Here is a 13,254-nt window from a genome sequence, read left to right as displayed (position 1 = left end):
AAGTCAGGAGTTCTCCATTTCCCCTGAAAGCCAGATGCGTTCGGTTGTTAGCAACCCCACAGACAGTGCCCCTCTCCTGACGCACACATTGCTCAAACGCAGTAACCACCGTACAACTCAATTCTCTGAGCTGTTGAATCATCGCTAGATTTTTGCTTCACTTGAAAAATATACATTCCTAGATAATTGAATGTGGCCAGACTAGTAGGCTCATTTACGCGATAGTCATGACTTCCATAGCTTCCTTTAGTACTCCACAGCCCTCTCCCCATGTCCCGCTACCATACTCTCCTTCCTGTAGTACTCCACGGCCCTCTCCCCATGTCCCGCTACCATACTCTCCTTCCTGTAGTACTACACGGCCCTCTCCCCATGTCCCGCTACCATACTCTCCTTCCTGTAGTACTACACGGCGCTCTCCCCATGTCCCGCTACCATACTCTCCTTCCTGTAGTACTCCACGGCGCTCTCCCCATGTCCCGCTACCATACTCTCCTTCCTGTAGTACTCCACGGCCCTCTCCCCATGTCCCGCTACCATACTCTCCTTCCTGTAGTACTACACGGGCGCTCTCCCCATGTCCCGCTACCATACTCTCCTTCCTGTAGTACTACACGGCGCTCTCCCCATGTCCCGCTACCATATTCTCCTCCCTGTAGTACTACACGGCCCTCTCCCCATGTCCCGCTACCATATTCTCCTTTGAAACTCTCTCTCCTCCACTCCCTCATCCCGCCATACTCTCTCTCCTCCATTTCCCCCTACCATTCACCTAACTATTCTCTTCCCTAACCTTCCTTTCCATCTGTTCCTTCTCAGTGTGATAGAGTGGTTCACCGGGGCTTCCATGATGGCACTCCGCTTTCAAATGGAAATACAGCAAGCAACGCCGATTGCAGCATCCTCATTGATGCAAGGCAGGGGTCCCACACACACACACGTATTCTGACACACGCGGCTCGCATAGCCTTATTGATGTTAGGCATGGGTCCCCGCTCTCTCCTCACTTCGGGGGTTCCCCGTGAATAAAACAGCAGCCCTACTTCCATCAGGGGCTGCTTGTAGGGGTGGGGAGTTTAGGGGGAGGCTGGGGAGATTCAAGTGGGAGAGAGGGAGCCCGCTATGAACGGAGCACAGTTACCTATGATTACACAGTTATTACCCATGATTACACTCACGGACAATGATGCTAATGTGAAGCAGGGCTAACAATGTTGGAAGGCGCCTGGGGCTAGTGGACCAGAAGAGGAGCGGGAAAGGAAGCACAGTGTGTAACAACTAGACTGTGCTGAATCCCCAACTAGGGCTGTAGCAGTCATGACATTTTGTCAGTCGGTGATTGTCATGCAAATAGCTGGTGGTCTCACGGTAACATTAACATAAACACGTTTAGCATCTCCGGCTTCCACACAGCCTACAAAGCCACTGATGCAGACCTTTGGAAGATGTACATTTTAAAAAGTAAAATAAATCCATTTAATATAGCCTACACCATCACATTAAATCCATTATTTATTTTAGACCGGTGCAAAGAAACATGATATGAAGAAAATCTAGCTTATTTCAGAAGAACAGAATAGCATATTCTGAGTCGTCCTTCTGCTTGGCCCTGGCTATGAGGGGCAATGGCCCTGGCAATTAGTTCATTTAACAGACAAGATTTGCTTAGAATTCCATGGCATTATTTTATAGTATTATGAATACAATTGAACATAGCTGAATAAAATAAAGGATATTTTCTCCAAACGATTTGTGGCTCAAATCGGTCTTATGTAACACATTTTGAAATTGTGTTTTTTACATTGGATGAAAGTATTGACTCAGAGCTACAAAATCACAATCCCATTGTTCCTCTATTGTAAAGTCATTTTGCTCTGATAGTTGACAAACTTGTAAACTCACTTTTGAGAAAATTACCTTTGAATGTTTTGGTACTACTATTGGAGAGCTCTTTGTCTACACCCATTCAGCATCGTTCACACCCTCTTAAGCGGCAGGTAGCCAAGTGGTTAGAGCGTTGGGCCAGTAACCGCAAGGTTGATAGATCGAATCCCTGTGCTGACAAGGTAAAATTTCAAAAATCTGTCGTTCTGCCCCTGAACAAAGCACTGTTCCTAGGCTGTCATTGTAAATAATAATTTGTTCTTAACTGACTTGCCTAGTTAAATAAAGGTTCAATAAAAAATAACAAATTTTAGCCCCACCCATCTCTTTAATGGTTGATCCAAGTTGCTAGCTACTTCCAGGCATCTAAGTGAGAGAGAGAGAGAACAGCTCCCTGAATATTACTCCCCCAGCAGTGCTGGTTAGTTAGGCTGTTATGTTATCCAGAGTGTTGTTGACTGCAACTGTGCTGTTAGATCGTCCGTTTATAAATTCAGAGCGTTTTGCGTTCAGAGCGCTCACTGGAAGCTCTGGACGATTTTGTAGGGTTAATCCGAACGTTCTGACCTCACAGCGGTAGTCAAGCGCCCAACCTAACTGGCTAACATTGGCTAGCTTGCTAGCTACTTCCAGACACATAATGAGAGAATACCCAACTCTGACCATTTAACTTACCCTAGCAGAGCTGGTTAGGCTGTTTTTCATGTGATCCATTGTGTTGGTGACTAACTGTGCTGCTGTCAGCAATTTAATTACACTTTTTTGCCAACGTTTACTGGCACAGGCCATATTCAACGGGTGTTGAGCGTTCATAAATTCATCAGTTTTTCTGTGCGCTGGCACACTAAAATGAGTCTTTGTTAAGACATATCTAGCTAGCTGACAGACTATGTCAAAAATAGAAATGTGTAGTATCTGAAAATGCAGGTAGCTAGACTATCTTACCCGTGGTCTGAAATCGGGGTAGATAGCCAGAGTGAATTTACCAGCTCGTACTTCTATCAACAGTTGTTGCAGTGCCATTCTATTGAAATGGATACTTGCATAGTGGAGTCTTTTTGTTAAGGCATGCAGCTAGCCAGCTGTCTAAACAATTAACCATAATCTCAACTCATGATGTTACTCCCCTGCATGAATCTGCAGGTAGCTAACCAAACAGGTTCAATGTTAGCTAGCTAACATTAGGCTATAATAACTAGTCAAGTAAATGTCTGAAATACGAAGAATAAGATCATACACAATGTTAGATAGCGAGCCAGCCAGCTAACGTTAGCAAGCTAACAGTACACTTTAACTTGAAATAAAACCACTTTCTGTCAATTTCAGATGTGTAATATCTGAAAATGTAGCTAGCTAGACTATCTTACCCGTATATAGCATGGTTGGATGCATCTCCTGTCGGATGCCATGGTTGCCCTTAGTTTGAAGATGTAATCCGTGTTCTCTCCATATATTTAGTCTCGAATTCCACTTTTTCTGTGGCTAAACCCAACTAGGCTCGTAATTTAACAATTGTATTTGCAGATGGCATACGAGTTTGTTTTTAAGGCACATGAAAGTTCACGTGTTCGGGAAGGCATTTCTGCCAAAAAACAAGTTTATGCTCAAATGGCTCTCCTGTGAAGTAATGACTTGTGACATACGCCTAGTTTCCTGAAACGGGTCACATTTGAGGGAGTGCGCACATGCGGCTGCTCGTGTGTGGTTAACAAAGAAATGGGTCATCCTATATGCTTAATTGAGTTATTTATGCAACTTTAGTTGTGATATGAACTGGTAGGCTATATGTTTTGATTACTAATACGTTTTAAACTTGAATGATCCAACTCTAATGATTTGAAAATGTCTGCTCTGTTTCCTGCGCAGGCTGCACATACTTCATCAGTCTCATTTACAATTTGATAAACCCTTGATGATATTCTCAACCATCAGACTATTCTCAATTTAATCTGGTCTTTACATATAGCCTACTAATATACAGTACCAGTCAAAAGTTTGGACACCTACTCATTCAAGGGTTTTCTTTATTTGGACCATTTTTTTAAATTGTAGAATAATAGTGAAGACATCAACTGTGAAATAGCACATGGAATCATGTACTAACCCCCCAAAAATTCAACAAATCTAAATATATTTTATATTCTTCAAAGTAGCCACCCTTTGCCTTGATGACAGCTTTGCACACGCTTGGCATTCTCTCAACCAGCTTCATGAGGAATGCTTTTCCAACATTCTTCAGGGAGTTCCCACATATGCTGAGCACTTGTTGGCTGCTTTCCCTTCACTCTGCAGTCCAAACCATCTCAATTGGGTTGAGGTCGGGTGATTGTGGAGGTCAGGTCATCTGATGCAGCACTCCATCTCTCTCCTTGGTCAAATAGCCCATACGCAGTCTGGAGGTGTGTTGGGTCATTGTCCTGTTGAAAAACAAATGGTAGTCCCACTAAGTGCAAACCAGATTTGATTTGATGGCATATTGTGGTGGAATATTCTAACCAAGTGAGACTTTCTCATTTCTTCAAACAATCATCTTTATTTAATATCGATTAATTATTGCAATAATGAGACCAGTCAACCTAACACTATTGACTGTTGGGCCGAGTAGCCTAACCTTTACAGACAATGCTGTTTCTTATACAGTGGGGCAAAAAAGTATTTAGTCAGCCACCAATTGTGCAAGTTCTCCCACTTAAAAAGATGAGAGGCCTGTCATTTTCATCATAGGTACACTTCAACTATGACAGACAAAATGAGAAAAAAAATCCAGAAAATCACATTGTAGGATTTTTTAAATGAAATTTATTTGCAAATTATGGTGGAAAATAAGTATTTCAGAGGGGTTGGGTTAAATGTGGAAGACACATTTCAGTTGAAGGCATTCAGTTGTACAACTGACTAGGTACCCCCCTTTACATGATCCCATATGTGTTATTTCATATTTTTGACGTGTTCACTTATTTTGCAATGTAGAAAATAAAGAGAACCCCTTGAATGAGTAGGTGTTCCCAAACTTTTTAATGGTACTGTATGTGTGGAATTATTTTAATTTAGAATGGCCCCTACAAAGAAACGTCATCCTGTACTCGAATAGCGAATGGAGGTTAAGTTTTTAATAGGCCGGGTAGGCTATACTGTTGTAAAGCAGATTAATGTGCTTAATTTCTAGAATTTAGCATTACCTATAGCAGCACGCGAAAGCTGGAATCCTCTTTTAAATAGTGGCCAGTCAAAACTGTTTTCACCTGCAATTGCGCGATGACTGAGCTTATAAGAACACATGTTTCACAAGACTCTCTAGAATGTGTTCTCCAACTGTGTTTCAGGGGTCTCGAGCCACTTTAGTTAGTTGTGATGATACAAACCTTATCAAAACATATAGGCCGACTATGATTTGAAAAGACGGGGGGATGCATGCTCTTTTTTTTTTTGTACGTGTCCACACGCTGGGCATCCTTCACAAGTGATAATATTCTCCCCGAACAGACTATTCTCAGTGTAATTTTGTCTTTACATATACTAAATAATATGTGTGAAATTAGTTTAGAATGGGCAATTATTATGCACTTACCAGAACCGGGGCAGTGTAAAAAAAAAAGACACGTCATCCGTATGCGCTTGAATAGCGAATGGAGGACGCTTTTCCCACAGTTCATTTCCATGCCAGCCAGGTAGGCTACTCCTGTTGTAAAGTGAAGCAATGTGCTTAATATTAGGAGTTAAGTTGAGAAATAAATATAGTACACCTTACCTATAGAAAGCTGATGGTGTCCTCTTCTTATTAAGAGGCCATCAAAACGTTGTTTTCTCCCGTAATTGTATAGCCTATAGCAATGGTCACCAACCTTTTTGAGTCGAATGCAAACCGAGATCTACTGCTCAGATTTGTATTTTTATTGTGACTTGTAAAACGGAAGCTTAAGCAATTAAAAACAGTTATGAAGTGATGAGGTTTGTGCTGTCGGCCCAATACACTTATCACTGCATATGCCTATTGGCTATGCTTGAAATGCCCTGCCAATGTTGTTCACCTCAGACCATTTAAAAATTTCATTTCAATTTTAGGTATATGATGATCACACTGGTAATAGATCATTTGTTGTATTACGTGAGGCACAGCTAAACGTAATTCATACAAAAATAATAATTACCGGAGTGATTGTCTGCGTCTGATTGCCAGTCTGAGGGGAGGGAGGGAGCAGCAATGAGGCTGCCTCTCATCCTACCCCCCCATCTGCTGAGATAAGGGGACAGTCTTCCAGCTGATGGTGAAACTGAAGTCGCACTGCATTAGTTCTGCTTCATGCACCAATTCATGTTGTTACTCCTATGACCAGAGAGTGAAATATTCCTTGATATTAAGAGAAGCCGCTTCAACGCAAGCTTATCGAAACACTGCTATGCTATTCATTGCTTCTGCAGTTTTTGGTGTAGCTTGAGTGGATGTAGGGAGAATGCACATTTTATGGCTTATAAGTGTTGAACAAAGTGTTTACAGTGATGACTAACAACTTAAACAGGAACTTACTCGTAAACAGCAGTCTCTAGTCATGGATTTAAAAGTTTTGACATCTCACAGTATCAACTTTGCTGTGCGTTTGAGGCTTCTTTTTAGTCTATGGCTCGAGGAAACTGTGCAGACACGGTTATCTGCGCTAACTGATTCGCCAGTGGTAGGCCTATAGGTGCACTTGATTTGCTCTCTGGGCCTGCCGGGTAGGTGGAGTTGTACCTTCAGGCACATGAAATGTTTCAAAATAGGAACAATTGTCTTCCTGGCGCTAGGGCTGCTGAATCAAGTGCACCTACCGCCAATCTTTTTGTTGAATAAATTAAAGGAAAGCCAGACTTTTTTTTTTTTTTTTTTTTTTTTTTTTTTTTACAGAAATGTTTGGTGATTGACTAGGAATGCCTTGGAGGTCGACCAGTCGACCGGTTGATCGACCGGTTGTTGACCCACTGGCCTATAGAAATGTTGTGCAACACTGTCATTCAATGCATCAACCAGCTATGAGGAGCGGTCTCTGCTGCAACAGGTGATCCGCTCAAACTCGGAATGCCAGGGCTCTCATGAAGTTTGATTTTGTTCATTGCATTTATATTGATGTCTGAGGGATTAGGACTATAGTGTGCTGAGTACCAGGCCATTAACGACTGGCTGTTAGTCATTAGTAGCCTACCAAACTTGCTATCAGCAGCAGATCTAATTGTAGATCTAACTGGATAGGTGTTTTAATTAAGCGAGAGGCTGGGTATTATATAAAGCAAATCCCATATTTCAGTCACATCCTGTTCCAATAATTTCAGGTTGACAGGAGTGCCCAGGTGGTTAGGGGTTAATTTGGAATTCAGCAACCACATCATTCTCTTTAGGCCAGAGACTGGGGGTTCAGGGTTTTTGTTCATTTGTTGATGATATCATTAGAAAGAAGTTGATGCCCCCGCCTGAGTGTCTCACCTCTCCCACAAGGATCAACCTAGAGTAGGAGATTCGGAGGAGAACACATTCTCTAACAGACACGCACACTCAACTTTTCTCACTTCACTTGCTTTTTGTCATGCTGAGGTCCTACCAGTAGTGCAGGCTTCAGGCCCGAGACCACTCTTGCCTGAGAAGCAGTGTAGGAGAACGCTCTCAAACACGCACTCACTCACCTACTCTATCCTCTTATCTCATTAGCCCTGCTGTGTGAGGAGGTGCTTCCGGTAGCGGAGGTCCCTGGCCCCAGGGTTCTCTCCCCTGAGGAACAGCTTCGCCTGGCCGACCAGGAGGAGAACACTCTGAGAGAACTGCGTCTGTTCCTCAGGGACGTCACCAAGCGCCTCGCCATAGACAAACGCTTCAACATCTTCAGCAAACCTGTTGACATTGAGGAGGTGGGTAACAACACAGAGATTGCTTGATGTAGATACTAGATATCACAGTATACCTCGCTAGATACAGTAATGATAAAAAAGGAATGAGGTACCCTAGGGAGGTTGCGTCATTATTTGAGTCCTGTCCCAGCACCCTCTCGCCTCTATTTGAGTATTGCACTGCTTCTAGAGAATTGACACTGCTGGACCAATTCCTCTTAACTGATTTTGATTTAAATAGAGTGAATTGCACCAGTTTAAATTGACTTTTTCCCTCCCCTCCCTCTCAGGTGTCAGACTACCTGGAGGTAATTATTCAGCCTATGGATCTATCTACGGTCATGACCAAGATCGACACCCATAAATACCTGACGGCCAAGAACTTCTTGGTGGACATAGACCTCATCTGCAGCAATGCCCTGGAGTACAACCCTGACAAGGAGCCCTCAGGTACATGGAGGGACTTTTAGGAGCGTGTGTTTGTGTGTGTGTGTATTTAAAGACATTTCAAACATTCTGTGTACCAGGTTTACATTGAGTTATTCAGTACATTTCTTGTCAGGAGAATTTGTGTAACCAAAATTCGGACAATGGATACTTAAGTACATTTCATTTGTGTGCCATTTAAGGTGCATCGTTTCTAACCCGTGAAGATCCTACTAAAACCAAATAAAAATAAATCCACGTATTAAATCAGACACTGTATTGATCCCACTAACAAATATTCATAACGTGGGTGTGGTAAAACGTAGGGCAAAAGCAAACAAATGGCCAGGACTTGCTTAATTGGAAGCACCTTTTACGGCCTGATCTGGGCACCTTTATACTTAATAGAACCGCAGAATTTCACTAACTGCTCTCCCAAGGAAACCACCTATGAAACATGTAATCCTTTCCTAAAATAAACATTTAGTTAGTTTTCCCTATACTAAATCTTAATCAGCAAAAACAAAAATGGTTTAATTACGACAAAACATTACTTCTGTTCACAGGGAGGTCACAGCCCTCTTTTAATCTTGTTTTAATCCACCACAACATTTACTGTATATACTATTGACAATCTCCGTTGGATATTCACAACTTGCTTACAAATCAAATATATTTATATAGCCCTTCTTACATCAGCTGATATATCAAAGTGCTGTACAGAAACCCAGCCTAAAACCCCAAACAGCAAGCAATGCAGGTGTAGAAGCACGGTGGCTAGGAAAAACTCCCTAGAAAGGCCAGAACCTAGGAAGAAACCTAGAGAGGAACCAGGCTATGAGGGGTGGCCAGTCCTCTTCTGGCTGTGCCGGGTGGAGATTATAACAGAACATGGCCAAGAAGTTCAAATGTTCATAAATGACCAGCATGGTCAAATAATAATAATCACAGTGAACAGGTCAGGGTTCCATAGCCGCAGGAAGAATAGTTGAAACTGGAGCAGCAGCACGGCCAGGTGGACTGTGGACAACAAGGAGTCATCATGTCAGGTAGTCCTGATGCATGGTCCTGGGGCTCAGGTCCTCAGAGAGATAAAGAAAGAGAGAATTAGAGAGAGCATACTGAAATTCACACAGGGCACTGGATAAGACAGGAGAAATACTCCAGATATAACAAACTGACCCTAGCCCCTCTGACACATAAACTACTGCAGCATAAGTAGTGGAGGCTGAGACAGGAGGGGTCCGGAGACACACTCATTAATGTCTACTATTTTAAGATTAATATGCACTGAATCGAGAGATCTACTTTTTGGCCCATTGTAATCGGAGCATGTTATGCAAAACCATTTCTGTCGCCTGTTCTGCCCTCAGTCACGACGGCATTCCTCTCTCCACCGAGTCTAACGATTTACTCCAGTAAATCTCTTTTCCCCATCATTTTGCGTAACCACCACTGCAATGCCCCTGCTCACGAATGCATGCATGCATACATACATTTTGGTGGCTGGTACAATTGGTGGCTGACTAAATACTTTTTTGCCCCACTGTATTAGATACACACACACACACACACACATACACACTAATACACACATACACACTAATACATATATATACACACTAATACATATATATATACACACTAATACATATATACACACTAATACATATATACACACTAATACATATATATACATATATATACACACTAATACATATATACACACTAATACATACATATACACACACACACACTAATACATACATATATATATATACATATATATATATATATATACATACATACATATATATATATATATATATATATATATATATATATATATATATATATATATATATATATATATATATATATATATATATATATATATATATATACATACACACACATATATATATATATATATATATATATATATATATATATATATATATATACATACACACACATATATATATATATATATATATATATACATACACACACATATATATATATATATATATATATATATACATACACACACATATATATATATATATATACATACATACATACATACATACATACATACATACATACATACATACATAACGGAGTTTAAATATATATTTGGTTATGGTGTATTCCCACAATAAGTTGGGTGAATTTTGACTCATTCCTCCTGACAGAGCTGGAGTCAGGTTTGTAGGCCTCCTTGCTTACACATGCTTTTTCAGTTCTGCCCACAAATCTTCTATAGGATTGAGGTCAGGGCTTTGTGATGGCCACTCTAATACCTTGACTTTGTTGTCCTTAAGCCATTTTTCCACAACTTTGGAAGTATGCTTGGGGTCATTGTCCTTTTGGAAGACCCATTTGCGACCAAGCTTTAACTTCCTGACTGATGTTTTGAGATGTTGCTTCAATATATCCACCTACTTTTCCCTCCCTCATGAAGCCATCTATTTTGTGAAGTGCACCAGTCTTTTTTTTAATTCGAAGCCCATGTCAAGACTTGCTTGTGACATCTAAAGTGACTCGTCAGTGTAGCTTAGTACTGAGTTTTTTGAGAACGAACAGCTCTTTTGCAGGTTATTAAAGCTAATGATATTATTAAAGGTATCGATATGGGCCTACTGATTTGAGTGTAAAAAATGGAGCTGCTTTCTGTGTAGCAAAGCCCATGTTTAACACTGGCTTCATTCTTCAATCATTCCTGTAGGTCCATTCATGGGTGATTGACTTTGTCCTCCCCCTGAAAATTTTAGCACTTTTAAATCCATTTTCTTACAATTATATATTGTTTCTCTTTTGTCTTATCGCTACAACTCCCGTACGGGCTCGGGAGAGACGAAGGTCGAAAGCCATGCGTCCTCTGAAACACAACCCAACTAAGCCGCACTGCTTCTTAACACAGCGCGTATCCAACCCGGAAGCCAGCCGCACCAATGTGTCGGAGGAAACACCGTGCACCTGGCGACCTGGTTAGTGTGCACTGCGCCCGGCCTGCCACAGGAGTCGCTATTGCACGATGAGACAAGGATATCCCTACCGGCCAAACGCTCCCTAACCCGGACGACGCTAGGCCAATTGTACGTCGCCCCACGGACCTCCCGGACGCGGTCGGCTGTGACAGAGCCTGGGCGTGAATCCAGAGTCTCTGGTGCCCTAGACCACTGCGCCACCCGGGAGGCTAGTTTCTCAACAGGGAAACAGTCCATGTTTACTTGACAGAGCACAACCTTTTTTCTTCTTTTTGACACATTAAACTAACAAACATTGGCAATTCATATCTTCAAATTAAACTGTAAATATCACTTTAATCTCAAGAGAAGGCAGGGTTTATGTTAAAGGTTATCTTATTTGAAAGCCAGCCGTGATCGTCTAGGCCTAGACGATATCCAAAACAACACACCAAATTTAAACATTTTCCGTCATTTTAATTGTAAAGTCATTTCTATCAAGGCATTGGAATGTACCGTAGGACCACCATAATAGAGCTTGTTCTGCAACACTGAAACCCACACTCCCACACAGTTGAATATAGCAGGGGTTGTCACTTGCGAAAAGGTGTTATCTAATCGATTAGAATAACATGCATAATTTAAATACGCAGGCTATGTTGGTGTTTACATGAAAGTGAAGGTTGTAGGAATGGATTTAGGCTTATGAATAATCCATAAGCAATTGGAATGAATATAGTGGGAAGAACGGTAAGAACTCAAGTTCCCATCGTATGCTGTGGAGTTAATTGAAAGCCAAATAAATGGAAGCCTAGCGACCCGACTGCATTCAATTGAACTGGACGTTGTATTTCTCAGGGAGCCTCTGTCTCCATCTCCCTGGGATACTGTACATCTGTGGGCCAACTAAACTAAAGGAGGTTTCTTTCTCACTGCTTTTGTTGCTCAGTTAAATGGTTAATCAAATAGCTACCTGGACTATCTCCATTGACCCTTTCCCCCCCTACTCGTCTCATCATATGCCCTGCTGTTACTGTTTATTATTCTTCACTTTATTCCCATCTATTAACTGGTACCCCTGCACATCGACTCTGTACCGGTACCCCATGTATATAGCCAAGTTATTGTTACTTGTGTGTTTTCGTTCTCTGCATTGTTGGGAAGGGCCTGTAAGTAAGCATTTCACTGTTGGTCTACACCTGTTTATAAAGCATGTGACAAATACAATTTGATTTAAATGCAGCTTTATACACATGAGCTCACACACGGATGAATAAATCATATCTGTGATTTTGCAGGCAGGCGGAAGGCCAGGTCCTTTGTTTGAATGCAGTGGCCACAAATTATGCACTAAAGGCCCCTCCCCATTGTGAGCTCTGAGACACTGAGAAATACAGTGTGTTCTGTCCTCTTTCTTTGTCTTCCAAATAGTCCTCTTCTCCCCCCTCTTCCTATTATTTTTATTCTCTTCCTCCTTTCCTCCACTCCTCTCTTCCATTTCTCCTCCTCCTCATCCTGTTTGCAGTGAAAGCAGAGGCTGTACTCTGCTGTCTTGAAGGAAGGTCTTGTTCCCCTGTTTCTTCTAACTTCATTAAGTTAGAAAACTGAATCTGTCTGCTCAACACAGAGTAAACCCCGCATTCACAAACAAACCAGCTCCACCACTCTAGACGAAAACACCCAAACATTTTCAAACTCGCAGCAAACACTGTTTACACATAACACAGAGAGTAGGTGGCAGAATGTCCTTGTCAGCTCTCGACAGAGGTGACACGGGGTTCGATAAGGGTACAGACCTCCACTCAACACTGCCCTGCACCCTGTCGCCCCATACTCTGACAGACAGTACAGGACTGTACCTCACACACACGCACACACAGTCTTCCAATTAGTGGTTAGAAGCTGTCAGATGGCGACCTCTCTGGCCCTCTTTCTGAACCTGTTGGTTGTGTGGCATAATGAGGAGGATGTCTGTTTACACACATACATGCGTGCTCGTACAAACACTCAACTCACTGACAACCAGCTTTTAGGATAAAGATTTTTTTGTTAGAGGGAAGTGTGTGTGTGTGTGTTAGATATGCAATATGTGTGTCTCAGTGAGAAGGGAGGAGAGATT

General features: G+C 41.8%; 1 protein-coding gene across 6 annotated transcripts in view; it reads left to right on the top strand.

Annotated features, from left to right (window-relative positions):
* The window catches only part of LOC110529879 (ATPase family AAA domain containing 2B), a 122,997-nt gene that overhangs the window by 46,264 nt on the left and 63,479 nt on the right, over nt 1-13,254 (top strand). For all 6 annotated transcript variants that reach the window (XR_005052871.2, XR_005052870.2, XM_036985427.2 and 3 more), the window contains exons 21-22: nt 7,562-7,758; nt 8,028-8,187. Coding sequence is in view for 4 of the 6 variants with exons in the window: in XM_036985427.2 (XP_036841322.2) it covers nt 7,562-7,758; nt 8,028-8,187 (357 nt within the window). In the remaining 2 variants the exon portion in view is untranslated. The remainder of the gene's footprint in view (nt 1-7,561; nt 7,759-8,027; nt 8,188-13,254) is intronic.

This window comes from Oncorhynchus mykiss, chromosome 8 (assembly GCF_057628025.1).
Source record: "Oncorhynchus mykiss isolate SJ-2025 chromosome 8, ASM5762802v1, whole genome shotgun sequence".
Classification (NCBI taxonomy): Eukaryota; Metazoa; Chordata; class Actinopteri; order Salmoniformes; family Salmonidae; genus Oncorhynchus; species Oncorhynchus mykiss.
Note: the sequence above shows the minus strand (reverse complement) of the source record. Positions and strands in the feature narration are given on the sequence as shown.